At 53.5% G+C, this 17,204-nt stretch overlaps 1 protein-coding gene across 1 annotated transcript; it reads right to left on the bottom strand.

Annotated features, from left to right (window-relative positions):
- Nucleotides 1-2,579: 2,579 nt before the first annotated feature.
- On the bottom strand, nt 2,580-15,647 carry LOC309584098 (uncharacterized protein). The gene is made up of 2 exons (XM_082300019.1): nt 15,522-15,647; nt 2,580-3,609 (listed from the first exon to the last, which is right to left on the bottom strand). The coding sequence occupies exon 2, from the start codon at nt 3,580-3,582 to the stop codon at nt 2,590-2,592; it is 993 nt and encodes a 330-aa protein (XP_082156145.1). The 5' UTR covers nt 3,583-3,609; nt 15,522-15,647; the 3' UTR covers nt 2,580-2,589.
- Nucleotides 15,648-17,204: the final 1,557 nt, after the last annotated feature.

Genomic DNA, 17,204 nt, shown 5'->3' with positions numbered 1-17,204 from the left:
ACCTGAAAACAGTCAGAATTTACCTGTGAGAATATGACAGTGAAATTCTGCAGCTTTAGTAAAACCCACAGAGAAGGCCAAGAAGATAATCAATGAGACAAGATGTTCCAGACACAAGGGGAGGATGTTCTTGTTATGGGACATTGAGAGTGTACAAGGAAGAACTTGTGGATAACATGTAGCAACTATACTTTTGCTTGTATAGCTGATTACTTTACTGCCTGAATGGTCATTGTTAGACAGCCCTGTCATTGTTTGCTAAGCAGCCAATCTTAAATTAGGCCACAGCCATTGTGAAGAGGTATAAAAATAGCAGTAGAGAAAAAAAATCTTTTTACCTTTCTTGACTATGGACTACGACTAGTGTGGCTTTTATGTCTGCCTTGACAAAGCTACAAAAATAAAGAAATTGAACTGAGACACAGGTGGGGACATGGGGACACACAGCCACGGGACATGGAGGGACACAGACATGGTGGGACATAGACACGGAGAGTGACACGGGAACACACGGACATGGATGCAGACGTAGGGAACAATGATATGGGTGGGAACATGGGGGGACATGGCCAGTGATATGCGAGGACGTGGCCATGGCCAGTGCCATGGGGGGAACTTGCAGGGGATGTGGGGGATGCTGGGTTTGAGGGAGTTGAGGGTTCCTGGGAGGGACTTGGGGCTTGCTGAGGGCTTTGGGGCCCCCAGGCCGAGCGGCTCCGGCTGCGCTGGGAGACCCTGGCGGAGGTTCTGGGGCAGCTGCTCAAGGACCCCCTGAGCTGGACCCCCAGCCAGCATTGGGCTCCTGGAAGGGAATGAAGGTCCTTGTCCCCAGGAAGGAAATCCCAGCACCCTCAGGGTGTTGGGGGCAGCTGAGAGGCCACAAGAGGGAGGGGAGGGCCAGACAGAGCTGTCCCCCTGCAAAACTGCACCCCAAAACCACCAAAACTCAAGGATTCCTCCCAGAAAAAAGCTGCCAGGAGCTGTCTGAATTGAGGGAAAGGAGGGATTGGAACCCCAAATTGAGCTGGGAAGGGTCCTGCTCCTCCTCCATCCTAATCCTGCCTGCTTCTCTCCATCCTTTCTCCCACTCCTTCCTCTTAGGGGGTTCCTGGTGCGCCTTTTGGGGTTCGCTGGGTGCTGCCTTGGGATTTGTAGAGTGACACAGGAGGGACACACAAGGGTCCCTATTCGCAATCCATCCCTGGGTTTTGCCCGCCCCCTGTCTCAGCCCCCCTAAGTAGCTCCCCACCACTCCCCAATAAACAGGACCAGGGCAAACTGGGAAGCTTTATTGAGAACACTGGGAGCAGCCAGGCAGAGGCAGAGTGACAGCAGGGCTGGGGTGGACACATGACCCCCCCAAAATCAGTGTGGGGACAGAGCTTGGGGTCCCGGCCGGACCCGAGGCCACGGGGAGGGGCTGCGGCCGCCGCCGGCTCAGGAGCTCTGTGGGCAGAGAAAAGGGGGTGACACCCCCACATAGGGTGAGGTTTCCTCCGGCCAGCGGCGCTCGGATTCAAAAAGGGCTCTGGGGAGTGCGGGGAACAGGAGCGGGCAAACAGGGCCCTGGCACATCTCCGAGGGCAGGGCTGCGGGTGTTCTCCTGCCCGTGGGGTTTTGAGTTTGTTTTTGTGTTGAGATTTGGTTGGTTGGGTTTTTTCAGCAATGGTCCTCACACGATCAAAAGCTCCAGCCACTAAAAGTGTACCCAGCCAAGCAGAACCCTCCCAGAAGGACGTGTCTGTCCAGACCCCTTCCTGTGAGGAGTGTTTGAGCCTGGCAGTAGCACCGGGGGACGCTGTCAAAGACACCTGCCTGAGCTGTGAGCAGTGAATGATCTCCTTTCCCTGGTGGTCAAGCTTAAGGAGGAAGTGGAAAGACTAAGGAGCATTAGGGAAAGGAAAAGGGAAATAGACTGGTGGAGTTTCACCCTTCCATCCCTAAGAGAAGCCCCCCAGCAGTCAGAGCACTCCCATGCCTCTCACCATCAGGCTGAGGGAGGAGACCTCTGGGGGATGAAGGGGAGTGGAAATGGGTTCCTACTCGGGGAGGTAAAAAAAATTCCTCCTGACCCCCATCACCTGCCCAGGTGCCACAGTCTTCCTCGCTTTGCACTTTTCACCTTTCTTTCCTAGGCAGGCGCAGTCTCTCCCTGGCTGCTTCTGCAGTTTCTCTATTGGTCTCAGCAAGCTTTGTTCATCATTTCTGAGACTTTTGTTCCCCATTTCTTGCCAACTTACATTCTGTGCCTTAAGTTTGTGGCCAATATTTGCTAACTTTTACCCTGTACCTTACACTTGCACAGGTACAATGATTTGAACCCTTTACACTGGCACGGGCACAACAGACCCAGCCTGGGCACAGCGAGGGAATTTATTACCGAGCAAATCCCAGCAGCACAAGGAGAAGGCAAAGAAATCTCTCCAACACCTTCCCCCCACCCAGCGGGGATCACCCGGAACAAGGGTCATCAGGGCTCTGCCCAACGGGGGTCACTGGGGATCATCCAACGCCGATCCTCCCACGGGGGATGGAGCTGGAGCAGCGCACGAAGCTCTTCCCGCACTCGGGGCACTCGCAGGGCTTCCCTTAGCGGTGCCTCCGTTGGTGTTGGGTTAAATTAAACCTCACAGAGAAGCTCTTCCCACACTCAGAACACTCATAGGGCCTCTCCCCAGTGTGGATGCGCCGGTGGATGATGAGGTGGGAGTTGCGTTTGAAGCCCATCCCGCAGTCGGGGCAGCGGAAGGGCCTCTCATCCGTGTGAATGCGATGATGTACGAGGAGATCAGACCTCCTCCGAAACCTCTTCCCACACTCAGAACACTCAAAGGGCTGTTCCCCGGTGTGGGTGCGCTGGTGTTCCCTCAGGATGGAGCTCCGCCAGAAGCTCTTCCCACATTCCCTACACCCATAGGGTCGGTCCCCGGTGTGAACCACCTGGTGCTGGATCAGCTGGGAGCTGTTGGTGAAGCCCTTCCCACATTCCCCACACTCATAGGGCCTTTCCCCAGTGTGGATCCTCTCGTGCTGGATCAGGTTAGAGCTCTGGCAGAAGCTCTTCCCACATTCCCCACACTCATAGGGCCTCTCCCCAGTGTGGATCCTCTGGTGCTGGATCAGGCTGGAAACATGGCTGAAGCTCTTCCCACATTCCCCACACTCATAGGGCCGTTCCCCAGTGTGGATCCTCTGGTGATCCCTCAGGCTGGAGCTCTGGCTGAAGCGCTTACCACATTCCTCACACTCGTAGGGCCTCTCCCCGGTGTGGGTGCGCTGGTGTTCCCTCAGGGTGCAATTCCGGCTGAAGCTCTTCCCACATTCCCCACACTCATAGGGCTTCTCACCATTGTGGAACCTCTGGTGCCGGATCAGGCTGGAGTTCCACCTGAAGCCCTTCCCACATTCCAAGCACTTGTGGGGCTTCTCCCCACCCTGAGGCTTCTCCCCCAGCTCTGAGCTCCCCCTGGATCTCCAGCCGCCTTCCCGGCACAGGGGGGCTCTTTCCTCCTTGGATCTCTCTGGGCTGCGTTTGCAGCCCCTCCTCATGCGGCATCTCCGGGGCTTTTCCTCTTCCTCCATCCAGCCACGCCTTGGGAATGACAAATCCTGGTTTGGGGGGAGAAACAAGGGATGAGTGCCTTGGGCTGGGGGTTCCTCCTGCCCAAGTCCATCACCGGGCATCTTGTGTCTGTAAAAACCTCCAAAACACCAAGATTCACTCCAGAAGTCCCCCAAACATCAAGACACAGACCCAAAACTCCAAAAACATCATGATTCAGACAAAATCCCCTCCAAAATATAAACATTCAGCCCCCACAAAAAAAACCAAAGCACCAACATGGAGACCAAGAAACCTCAGAAACACCAAAGTTTACCCCCGGGAAAATCATGGATCTCCCTCCCTGATCACCTGCTGGATGGGGGGGGGGCAACGCTCCTGGGGCTGGGGGGAGGCTGCAGATACAGCGAGTGCTGGAACCTTGCGGTGCCTCCTCTTCCTGCTCCTCCTCCTCCTCCTGTATCCCTACTCTTCCTCACACTCCTCTTCCTCACACTACTCCTTCTCCTGCAGAATCCCACCTGCTGCTCCCACGTCCATCCTTTCACCATTCTGGTCTCCAGCCCTGCTCCTCCAGCCTTTCTCCTCCTCCCCCCAGGCCCAACACCCACCCCTGGCTCGCTCTGCCCCCCAGAGCTCTCGGATCCCACAGCACCAGCAGGGATGCAGCTGCGGCAGCTCGGGCTGGGGCAGCGCTGGGCTCTCGGCCGCTCCTGGCCGCACTCGGCCCCCGCCGCAGCCACTTCTGCCAGCACAGCACGGGCCGGCCCGGCCTTGGCGCTCCCCCCCTCCCACCTCCCCAAATTCCCCTCGCGGGGGGCGCCAAGGCCGGGCCACACGGGGGCTCCAGCTGGGGAGCGCCGGGCGCTGCGGCTCTGCCTGGCAACTGCTGAGTCACCAGCGCCGCGCCTGCTGATTGGCTGAGCGCTGCCTGAGGGCCGCGCCTGCACCAAGGGGGGACACCCTGCTCCAGGGGGGATGGCCCGAAAACCGGGCACCCCCAGCGAAGGAACAACACCAACGCCTCCCTACAAACACATGCTCTCAATCTGCTCGGACACAGCCACACGGACTTGGACACAAGCAAGTGACACAAGCAGAAACCATCAGCTCCACAAAATGCTACTGATTGACACACACTGCTGCTCAGCCAAGCTCCTGCTCAATTCCTCAACTTCCAGAACAACAACAAAGCCTGAACACTGTTGAGAGTCTTTCTGAAGAATGGCTAAAGAGCAAAGGTCATGATAACACAGGAGGCTTAGAAAAGATGCAGACACTGAGTCCTTGAGCAAGAGGTTGCATAAATAACAGTGTGCATTCAGATAAGAAAGAAGACAGAAACCATATGGAAGAGAAAGATAAGACCACCGTGTTTGTAGATCCCACGGAATAGCTCCCACCAATGAGGAGCTCAACTTTTGCAATATGTATGAGCTAATTAAAGGTACTATAAGTAAGTGTAGTTTTGAAAAATAAATCGAGACTTGCTGAACATCATGCCTTGAGTGCTTGTCTCCCGCGACTCCACCCAACATCTGGCGCCCGAACAGGGACAGTTGCCCTAGCCTTATGCGATGGGGGAGTTGCGTTGGGGTCGGGTCCCGCAGCTAGACGGACGGCGAAAGAGGTCTCGTATACTGCAACGATTTCCTCCGCGCCCGAGCGACCGCACAGGCGGGCTCGCCGATACGTGCTGCCGAAGCCTGGAGGGGCTAGCAACGGTACCGACGTAAGTATGGAAAGGCAAGCAGCACAGGAACTTTTCAAGGCTTTTTTGCTTAAGCGTAATTTTAAAGGGATTGATCTTGATAAAGACCTCCCCGCTCTTTTAACGCATGCGCGCTCTTACGGTTTTTTCACTGACCCCCACTCCATTCATGAATTAAGTCAGTGGCGCGCGTATAGTGATAAACTTTGGGATCTTGTCTTAGATGACGATAAGCCAGCTAAAAAGATAGCTAAAATATGGAGAGTTGTTTATAATGAACTTTTAATGGTACAAGCAAAGTAAAGGGCAGCAGAAAAAATTAAGGCAGTCCATGATAAAAACCGTAATTACGATTCTGCTGCTTCCCTTTACTCCGCTGCCCCTAACCCCCCCACCTTTGCTACAGTCGAGGTTCCGCCTGAGGCATTTGCCTCCGGCCCGGCTTCACACTCACCCTCTGCGCCCCCTGATCCTCCCCTGCAGTCCCCGCCCCCGTCCCCCTCGCAGCAGCCGCGGCAGCCGCAGCAGCCGCCGCCGCCGCAGCCGTCTGTTCCTCCGGATCGCTCTCGTTCGCAAAACCCTTTCCTAAGCCATGAGCCTGTCCCTGGGGCGGATTCTGACCTCGCGGAGGCCATGGCCAAGGGTCATAGAGAGCTGTGGGCAGCTCTCGCTCGTGACGGTTTGCATAAAGGCGATGCAGAGATGCTAGCGGCTGCCCAGGAAAGCTTGGCTTTCCCTGTTCTGTTTGTTCCTAATCCACAGGGAAGCAATATTGCGCAAGTTACTAACCTCGACTGGAAGCTGTTAGCTCAGCTACGAGCAACGGTGGGGAATTACGGTGTCACCAGTGAACCAGTTAAACAGATGCTTGATTATATTTTTAACGCTTTTACCCTTCTTCCTGCTGACATTAAAGGCATTACTAAGCTCATGTATACCCCGCATCAGCGACTGCTTTTTGAGGCTCGCTGGAGGGAGGAGGCAGCTGTTAGTGCAGATCTCGCTAGACCCCAGGGAGATCCGTTAGCAGATATCACTGTAGATGAACTTCTAGGACAGGGTCAACATATGAGGGTTGAGGCTCAGGCTGCACTAGGCCCTGCTAAATTGCGGGAAGCTATGGCAGTTGCTAAGAAAGCTATGGATAAAGTCCGAGCCCCGGGTGGGATCCCTATGTATATGAACATTAAGCAAGGCAGAGAGGAATCTTTAGGCTCTTTTGTTGACAAAGTTATGGAAGCCATCTCAAAAGCTGGGGTTCAAGAGCATATGCATGACCCGTTACTTAAGCAATGCCTTTTACAAAATGGCAATCAAGCCACCCGTGCCCTCATTACTTCCACCCCAGGGGATTGGACTGTCCAGCAGCTCCTAGAAAAGGCTGCTACCATGCCCACTGGCTCTCAGCTGTTCTTAGCACAGGCTTTAGCAAAATTAGGTGAAGGGCTTAAAGAACAGGCTATTAGCTCTCAAAATCAGGTTATGGCAGCCCTTGCTCCTCTCCAAGCGGCAGCAGCACGTCCCCGCCCAGCTCCAGGTGGCCGCATGAAGTGTTATCGCTGTGGGACACTCGGTCATATTCGTCGCGAATGTACAGCCGCAGGAATCTGGTGCAACAAGTGTCAATCCAATACGCACAACTCGAACGCATGCCGTAATAGCAACAAGAAACAGGGAAACCCCCGACCCAGCGCGAACAGCGGCCGCGCGACGACACAAGTAACCGCTCCAGCACCTCTACCTGTCCCCGCCCAGCGACAAGCGGAAGTCTCGGCCTGGACCTGGCAGCCTCAGTAGATACCGAGTTGCTAACATCAGAAATCCATCGCATTGCCACTGGTGTCATCGGACCTGTGTACATTAATGGCCAAGCTATGGGAGGACTTATTGTAGGTCGTTCATCTGCAATTACAATGGGACTCCTCGTAGAGACTGGTCTTGTTGATGCTGACTCCGCTAAAGAAATTTTTATTTTAGCACATACCGATTATCCTCCCGTTAAGATCCCGGCAGGACAAAAGTTAGCACAACTAGTACCATTACCACATCTGGCTTCAAGCATTCCGCCTGTTTGTGATGCACCTAGGTGTCAGCCAAGTCCTGGCTCTACTGGATCTCTGACCTTACTCACTATTGATCTCACCTCCCGCCCACGGAAGCGTTGTCTCCTGCTGCATCAGGCAGAGTCCATCACCTTGGAACCTATCCTCAACCCCCGACGCCCATGCCTTGGGTGCGCTACAAAGACCCCAAGACGGGACTTTGGCAGGATCCTGTAAAAACCTTGTACTGGGGAAGAGGTTACTTATGTGTGTCCACTCCGACAGGTCCCCTATGGGTTCCGGCCAAATGGACTAAGCCTGTTGTCACTGATGAGCAACCCACAACAGAGGAAGAAAAGAAGGGTACAGAGGAAGATATCACAGATCCTGCAGGAAGCTGAGCAGCGGTTTTGCATTACCTTCCTTGTGGACTCTGAACAGGAGATAGAGGGTTATCTCCTCCCACATTTGCAGAGACACTTTTTGCGCTTTTGCCAGTCTAGTTGCCTTGCATGTAATTGTAATAATCATAAGGCGTGGGTAAGATTGCTTTGCGGAGGCTGTAATTTACAGTGGTGGGTCCACCAGCAACATCTATCAGAAGGGTTTTGGTGTCAGTCTTGCAGTTTTCACTGGCACCGTGAGACGGCTCAAGGAGCATTAGTACAACTCACAGGCAAAAATATCATTGACAGTTTGCAATTAGTTGAAAATCTTGAAGATCTGCGGCTAAGAGAATTAGAGTGGTCAGTACAGCATTTAGCAAAAAAGATCTTAGCCGATAGCTACTCTGTAATTTTGCAATCCTCGTGCCAACCAAATATCGGGGTCCCCATTCAGTGGCAAGTTGACCCAAGAAAGTGGGATCATGTTTGCCGGCGGTTTAAGCATCGTGCTGCTAATCGCAGGCTCAGTAATGGGTCACCCCCTTTCCTATCCTCCTAAGGTGTTTGACCCTAGAGATAATATCTGGGTCTCCTTGGCACGTGAATTGAACACCACAACATTCTGTGCCTCCTTAGCCACACCCAGTACCCCATTTTTGACATGCTTAGTTGGAGTACCACTAACAGATAATACATGGCGTAACTTCGTAATCGAGACCCAGAACCAGTTCAAAATTATTAGACCATTAAAATCCACAATGAATATTACCGCTGGCCTACAAGAGTATGATAGCTGGGATGATAAACTCCCGGTGGGCCCTGAGCCACAAGAGCTAGAACTAGTTGATTCTCTTAACGCTACAGCCTGTATTTATATTAATAGTTCACGTGATTTATGCCAAGAGGGCAGCCTTAATGGCTGTCGACTGAATGAATCCAACCCCACCTTGATTTATCCTATTGGCAATGCTTCACAGTGGGATTTAGAATGATGCAACATTACCGTGAGAAATCGATCTCTTGCAGCCCCTGGAACGTTTTTCCCTCGAAAGTTACCCAGAGGGTTTTTCCTAATTTGTGGGAATCGTGCCTGGTCAGGTATTCCATCCAGGCCTGTAGGTGGGCCCTGTACCTTTGGCCAACTGAGTCTTGCACTTCCACAGCACCATCCTAATGCTACACACCGAACACAATGGCAGAGGTCTTTAACAGAAACTATAACACCTGAATGTCAGGATGACCTCACGCTATGGAGCAAATCAGAAGTGCTTTTTACCTCCCTTTTTGTTCCTGGTGCAGCTGCGGCACGAGCCCATCGTCACTTAGAAAAACTGGCATGTTGGGTAGTTAAACAGGCAAACGGTACCAGCCGAGTGTTGTCTGAACTTGCAGAAGATCTGAGTTCAGTCCAACACGCCCTGCTTCAGAATAGAGCAGCTATAGATTTTCTACTCTTAGCCCACGGCCATGGCTGTGAAGACTTTGAAGGAATGTGCTGTATGGATCTTGAGGATCATTCTAAGTCCATCCACGCCGAAATTAAGAATTAGATTGAACACTCCCAAAAAATAAAAAAAGACTCCGGATTTTTCGGATTAGAAGGACTTACAGAGTGGATGGGCTTAGAAGGATGGATGAAAAGTGTGATTAAATCTTTAATGCTGTTGCTAATAATTGTTTTGCTTGGTTTACTTATGCTTGGCTGTATAATGTCATGTATAAAAAATTTAATTTTAAAGTCAGTCAATATGACTATGATCATGCAAAAAGAAAACAGGGGAAGTGTTGAGAGTCTTTCTGAAGAATGGCTAAAGAGCAAAGGTCATGATAACACAGGAGGCTTAGAAAAGATGCAGACACTGAGTCCTTGAGCAAGAGGTTGCATAAATAACAGTGTGCATTCAGATAAGAAAGAAGACAGAAACCATATGGAAGAGAAAGATAAGACCACCGTGTTTGTAGATCCCACGGAATAGCTCCCACCAATGAGGAGCTCAACTTTTGCAATATGTATGAGCTAATTAAAGGTACTATAAGTAAGTGTAGTTTTGAAAAATAAATCGAGACTTGCTGAACATCATGCCTTGAGTGCTTGTCTCCCGCGACTCCACCCAACAGAACACAACCATGGACATCGTGTCCTATACAAAAGGGGACAATGTGGAGCCAGTTTGCACATTCTCCCAGAGGTAATTAAGGACATGGACACCCAGCCGGGGTAAAAAGGGAAGTCGAGAAGGGGTCTCAGCAACAGGGGACGGATGGTGTTGGTGTGCTGGGAAGGGATTGGTTGAAGGGAGTGTGCAGGAATATGGTTAAGGCAAACAGCAGCAGGAGGAATCTATGTGGCAAGAAAGGAAAAGGAAGATGGAAAAGAGGAGGAAGGGAAAAAACTGAGGACTGGGATGTTTTTCAGCACCATCTTATCCTCAAAATTTGCCAGCTGATCCAGATCATTTGTATCCCCAGTTTCCAGAACAGGGAAACAAAGAAGTTCAGGATTTCAGGGGGTTTCTCTGTGGTGGGGAGCAGCAGGACAGGGCAGCACGGGCTGGGGGCCTGTGGGGAGCTGCGGGGCCGGGCCGGGGCTGTGGGGCAGCCGGGGCTCAGCGCCGGGCACTGCCTGACCCCAACACCCCCCGGGCAGGGCCGGCAGTGGCCCCCGGCCCCCAGGAGGCTGCGGGATGTGGAAGGATCAGGATTTTCTTTCATCGATCTTGTTTGGGTCACTGGAGAAACGACTGATTGTGCAGAAAGCTCAGCAGCTGTCAGAGGATGAGCACCCACAGGCACTGAGGGGGCTGCAGGAGAGGCACAAGAAGCCCCTGCAGCACTTGGCCAGAAAGGCTCAGCAGGGGAATGCAAGAAGGGATGAGCAAAAGGCCAAGGTGAAGGCAAAGGCCATGGCAGAGTTTCTACAGCCCCCCAGGGATGAACCGCAGGGCCCAAGGGGGCCCCAGCACCCAGGGGACGGCGGCGGCCACAAGCACCTGGCACAGGCATTGCCCTCCTCGGCACGGCAAAGCCGACCCAAACAGCCCCTGGCAAGGAATCAGGGCTCCAGCTGCAGGCCACAAGGACACTGCAAGCACAGACAGCAGCACCCTCAGCACGAGCAAGTCCAGCCCTGATGGACATGGATTGGCAGGGCTCTCAGAGCTCCCAGCACACCAGGGACCCACCGCACCAGAGCCCTTGAGAACATTCAGGGCGCGTCTGGATCGAGACGAGGCCGCTCCTGATGGACACAGGGGCCTCTCGATCCACTCCGAATCTGAGACCTAAGGGGAGAAATTGTCAAGAAGTTCTTTGATTATTCAGGCAATAAGTGGGAAAGATGAGCAGCTGTGTTTTATTCAACCACAATTCATAGATGTGGGGGATGGGTTCGAAATGCATCAATTTCTGTTTTTTCCTAATTGTGATTGTAATTTACTGGGAAGGCATTTGGTGGCTGAAGTGGGAATGCAAATTCCTATTGTCAAAGGAGATACAGAGGCTAATGCTGCTGTACCTTGGTGTCATATGTCTGCAAAGGCCTCTGCTGAAGTGTACCCAGAAGTGTGGGCAGCCCCAGGGAAATAGGGAAAATCAGATATGGAGCCTCTCCAAATTCCTTTGGAGCAACCAGGACAAGTGGTGTCTAAAAGCAATACCCTGTTCCAAGGGAGGCAAGGAAGGGGCTACAGCCTCTTACTGAGTCCCTGCTAAAGGCAGCGCTTCTGGAGCCAGGCATCTCTCCCTACAACACTCCTCTCCTGCCAGCCAAGAAACCCCATCATGGACACCAGAAGGAAAGCACAATTTTCAAGGCTTCAAAAGCAGATTAACTGAGCCTCCTGCCCTGGCCCTCCCAGACAGGGAAAAACCATTTGAATTGCATGTGGATGTTAATCAGGGCCATGCCAAAGGAATTCCTGGGCTCAAATGTTTAAGCCAGTGGCCAGAGAGTGGCCTCATTGTCTGCTGAATTGTGCAGCCCCAGCTTTAATGGGAACTGAGGCCTGAAAACTGACAGCAGCAGAATCTTTGATTGTTCCAGCCTGGCATCAAGTTACAGCTTTGTTAACCAAAGGAGCCTCTAAATGGATGAGCAGCACTCGGTTCTTACAGAATGAAACTCGTTGGATGGAACAGGAGGATTCAGAGTTGAGGACAGGGCAAGGGTTGAACCCAGCCTCTTGTTTGAACGGCCCTGGACACGGGGCTGGCAAGAAACCCATGGCTGCAGTCAAGTGCCAGAGCTCCAGACCCGGGCTAGGAGAGATTTACCAGACATTCCCTGGCCTGAGGGAGAAAAGGTGTTTAGGGATGGCTCTGCAAGGGCAGCAGAAGGGAAAAGAGTGACAAGACACGCTGCTCTGAAGGAAAGGGAATAAGACAAAGAGCAGCTCAGCGCCCGCATGCTCAGCTCAAAGGGCCAAGCTGGGGGTGCTTGGAAGAGCCTGGCACTGAAATGCCCTGAGCAGGAAGGCTTCAATATCTTCTGCTAACAGCATGGCAGCTCACAGCGGGGCAGAAGCATTGTCCAACTGCTTCAGCAATCCCTGCATCAGTTCTTAAGGCATGTTTGGAACAAACAATTCCAAGATATGAGGTTGTGGAAGCAATAAACTCAGACAGGGGAACTCATTCTACAGGAAAGACCCTTCAGGGTGTTCTGGCTGCTTTAGGAACACAGTGGCACCTCCAAACGCCCTGGCATCCCCAGAGTTTGGGTCGGGTAGTAAGAATGAATGGAGAAATAAAGAAACACCTTCTGAAGCTGCTGAGAGACACCAAGATGCCACGGGTACAGCTGCTGCCATTGGCTTTGGCAAAAAGAAGAGCCAGACCTAAGGCAGATATTCAATTATTTCCCCTGGAACTGATGTTTGCAATTCTTCACCCTGCTCATTCTCGACCTACTGGGGGGTGGAGACCAGGGATGTCTGTTTCAAGCAGTCTGTGGCCAGAATCCTGTCCCGTGTGAAATCTCTTCCACAGGAAGCTCGGCTGGCACAGACCCTGCCTGGGGACTTTGCTGCCCACAACATCCAACCAGGACATCGGGTCCTGCCTGAGGAGTGCAAAGAAGCACCACTGGTGGCCAAGGGCGTGGCCCATTCCAAGTGTCCCCGAGCACAGAAACAGCCGCCAGCACAGCTGAACACGGGGGGACCCCTCAGCCTCGCCTCAGGCTCTCTGAAGCCCCGCGGATTTGCACTCCCCGGCTGCAGGAGGACCATGCGAGGCCGCCACTGACCCTGCACAGAAGGGGCCGCAGCAGCAGCCAGGGCTCCACAGCGGGGGAAGCCCCGGGGCTGCCCACAGATCCTCTGCTGAAATAGTCTGGCTGGGCACCTCCTCTGGCATCTCCAGGCACTGGGGGCCAATCCTCGCTGGCACCGGGCGAGCTTCAGAGCTTTCTGTGCCTGCACTTGCCACAGCTGCTGCGCGAGACAGCAGGAGAATTCCACTCTGGCTCTCAGTTACACTCACACTCTGGGCTGGGCGGGATTAGGTTACACCATTAGAATGTTTTTTCCTAATATCAATAATCCTACTGTGATATTGTCAGTTGGGTTTGGGCCAGGACATGACAATGAATTTTAAGTTTTAGGAGAATAAGTAGCAAAACTTTTTATTAGTTTGAATTTTTTGTTTATTTGTGTGTGGGGCTGTTAGTGATGACAAAATTTTAGTATGGGTTTTTCGATGTTAATGTTTAGGTTGCATTTTGCAAAACTAGAAGAGCGCTAAAGGAGACCCTTAAAATACGTTGTGTGAAGGTGTATTTAAAAATAATACCACACCTTCAATTATCTATTGTGACAGTGGCTTTGCGTTAAACAAAATGCATGGAAGAAAAGTACCTTTCTATTTATTTTTATATTTCTTATATAAGGCTTTACTGCTTACAGCTCTGAACGGATTATCTGGAGAGCCATAGGTGACCTTTTTTGAAAAACTGAGACTCCTGAGGCACAAAAAGCATTTCCTCCCTATGACATTCTAATCGAGCTAACTTCCTTACACAATCCCACCTGAAATCTCTCTCCAAGTCATGGATTTAGCATGACCCTCTTGCTTTTGGGGCTTGTTCACGCTTCCTCATCTGTTTTACTCTTCTGCTATCTGCAAATTTAACTATTAAATATAGCAGGGCCTATCTCCTGCTGCATATCTAAGAATAATTAATACCTACCACAGCAGGACATCTAACTGGAGAAACCTCAGATAGCTCATTTCACTATGGATCAAGCTCCCAAACAGGACTGGCACATTGAACATACGGCACCTAAATAAATCAGAAAAAAAAAAAAAAAAGGCGTGGTGGAAGCTGCTAATGACAGATAATAGAATATTAAAAAAAAAAAAAAAAAAACCACACACACACAAAAAAAAAAAGAAGCTTATTTGGTGGGGCCACAGGTGAGTCACCTGATGGCTGCCCTGGAAGACAAACTTCCTTCCTTCTAAAGAAGAGGAGCTTTAGAAATGCAAATTAACTCTGCTGCAGGAAGTGTGCACAATGTCCCAGGCTCTCCTTGCCTGCCACAGGAATTGGGCTGATTCCCTCTGCCCCTCACCCCAAGCTCTGCCTCCCTGCACTGACAGAATTTGCATCGCTAAAGGCAGAGCCCACACTGAGCATCTCTGACTCTGCAACAGAAATCCCTGAAGCTGCAAAGGAAAACAGCAAACGGAGAATGTTGGGAGAACTTCACCCACAAAAGCGGGGGGGGGAGGGGGGAATCATCCCTCTCCCCACCTCCCCACTCCAACATCTGCTGGCACTGTCTGTGTTATACAGGGTGGGTTTGACCACTGGGCTGCTTTTGCTGCCACAAGGTCAGCGAAATCACTTGGGAATCCAAAGATGTGATGATTTAATCAGAGAAAAGCGGTCAATTGATGCTTCCCTGGCTGGAGGGAGCACCCAAAAATGGGGAAAAGATGAACGGCCACCAGAACAAATCCAACAACACCATGGAGCAGCCCCTGGGAACCCGAACAAATTCATACCAGGTGCCAGAGAACCCACTGATCATTTCAATGCATCATTAGATTACAAGCTGTCCTCCAAATCATAACCAAGCACACAGCTCCAGCTCCTGACCTTCTCACCCACCAATCCACTCCCATGAGCAACGCCACATTTCACCCTGGGATGGCATCAGATTCTCTTCCAGCAGAAGGACCAGGAGGTTGTAGAAAATGAAATGACTCAAACTGCTTTTGGCAAAGAGATGGCAAAGAAAAAGTGGTGAAACAGAGAACAAAGGAAATAAAACTTCACAGAGCCATGAATATCGGATGTTATACAAAGTGGGGGTGCACATTAAGGGGCACATGCAGCAGGCGGATCGGGAAGTCTGTACCTTCCAAGGACCTCAGCCACTGCGGAAAGGGACACGGAGATGCGGCCGGGCAAATCGGCATAAAAAGGAGGCTGCGCCCTCCAACACTTGGACAGACCCCACGGGAAATGCCCCGTGGCCTCTCCCTTTGTCCACGAATAAAGTTACTTTCACAGGACTCCTCCGGCTCCTCTGGGCACACAAACCTCTGGCCACGGGAACTTTCCCGCACACTCCCGGCCACGGGGCAGCCACCTCTGTCCTACCCACAGCAGCCGGGACGAGCCAGCGCTGCTCCGGCACCGGCTCTTGCCGAGGCAGCAGCGGGAAGGAGACCGCGGGCAGCCGCTCCCGCAGCGCCCTCACGCCAGGGCCAACACGGCGCCCACACGCCACAACGAACCCGCCACAGCCCCCTGCCGCCCCCTCCGCCCGCAGCCGGCCCCGAGCCCCGCCAGAACCGAGCGCGGCTCCCACCTGCGCTGGGGTCGCCTCCGAGCTCCGCCGCCGCCTCACCGGGCTCCGGCCGCCGCCGCCGCTCCCGGGCCCGCACAGACGCTCCACCAATGGCGCCTCTGCTGCGCCACGGCCGCCCTGCCGGCGGCTCCGGGCCCGGGCTGCTCCCCGCTCCGACCAATCAGCGTGCCAGAACCACGACTGACGGCAGCACCGCCCAATCGGAGCGAGGGGCGGGCTCTGCACACGGCCCAGCCCCGCCCCGCGCTCCCAGCGCCCCCCGGGCTGCGTGAGGGGAAAGCCGCAGCTGAGGAACAGCCCTGGAACGGGCCCGGCCCGAGCCGCCGTTCAGCTGAGAAGAGAAACAAAGCTCTCCGCTGCTCCCGGCCCGACCTGCCCAGCCCTGCGTGTCGGGTGTCTCCGGCTCCTTGGGAAGCCCTGCAGCCTCGCTACTCCCGCCCTTAATTCGGAGCATCAGTGCATGGCTTTGATTTCCCCGAAAAAGGGAAAACCGCCCCAAACCCCTTTGGTTCTGTGCACTAGAGGAGAGATTTGTGGCAGAAAATTCCAAAAACTCAGAGCAGGGTAATGAGAAGTAAAAGAAGACCCTTCCAAACTTCTTCCTCCCACCCCTCCCTCCTTCCAGCTCCACCTCCCACCCCGGCAGTGCAGGACACAGGGAATTGGGGCCATGCTCAGTTCATCCCCGGTGCCTTCTCCCGCTGCTCAGGGACAGGAGTCGTTCCCCTGCTGCACTCTGGGCTCCCTCCCACCAGACACTTCTCCAGGAACTTCTCCAACCTGAGTCCCTCCCACCGGCAACCTGCGGAATGCGGGGGGGGGGCGATGCTCCCGGGGCAGGGGTGTGCAGATACGGGGAGCGATGGATGCACGTGCTGCCTCCTCTTCCTCCTCCCGCTCCTCCTCTGTCCCTCCTCTTCCTTCCCCTCCTTCCGTCCCTTCCCCCCCTCCTCCTTCATCCCTCCTCCTCCACCCCTGCTCCTCCTCCCCCCAGGCCCAGTGCCCACCCTTGGCCCCCTCCCCCCAAACCCATCTCATCCCATGGGAGGAGCAGGGATGGAGCTGGGGCTGGTCGGGCTGGGGCAGCGCTGGGCTCTTGGCTGCTCCCAGCTGCTGTGGGGAAGCTGGGAAGGGGAAAAGAGGGAAGATTGTTGTGTGGAGAAAAAAGTTTGGGGCTTGTGGTCACACTAGGTGGGGACTTGGACCCCTTTGGTCTCACTGCAGGAGCCTGGAGATTTTGGAGGGAGAATACAGAGATGGGTGTTGGGTCCCAAGGGATTTTGGGGACAGGGTGAGGGGTTGTGGGAGCCACTTGCTAGGGGGGAGTCAGGCTGGAGACCCCTGGGCTGGACTCCTGGTCTGGGCATTCCAGCTCCCATTTTCTGCTCTCTTCCTCCCTTTTTCCCACCTCTCTCAATATTTTCCCATTGTCCCCACCACACCCCTGAGATGCCCACATTCACCTGAGTCCCGCTGGCCCCCAGACATGTGAGTTCCCAGCACCACCAGTACCACCAGTACGGCCCCAGCTGCCAGCACACGCCCCATGGCCAGCGCCGGGCAAGTGCTGCCAGCCCCAAAGCAGCCACGCTGTGCTGTGGAGGGGTCCCCATGGCCCTGCCCCATGCAGCACTGGGAGCACCAGTCCGGACCAGTGCAGAGCACGGGTGGGCAGCATCAGAA

This window comes from Coloeus monedula, assembly GCF_965178545.1.
Source record: "Coloeus monedula genome assembly, chromosome: 36".
NCBI classification, from domain to species: domain Eukaryota; kingdom Metazoa; phylum Chordata; class Aves; order Passeriformes; family Corvidae; genus Coloeus; species Coloeus monedula.
The sequence above is the reverse complement of the archived record's forward strand: the minus strand, read 5'-3'. Positions and strand labels throughout refer to the sequence as shown.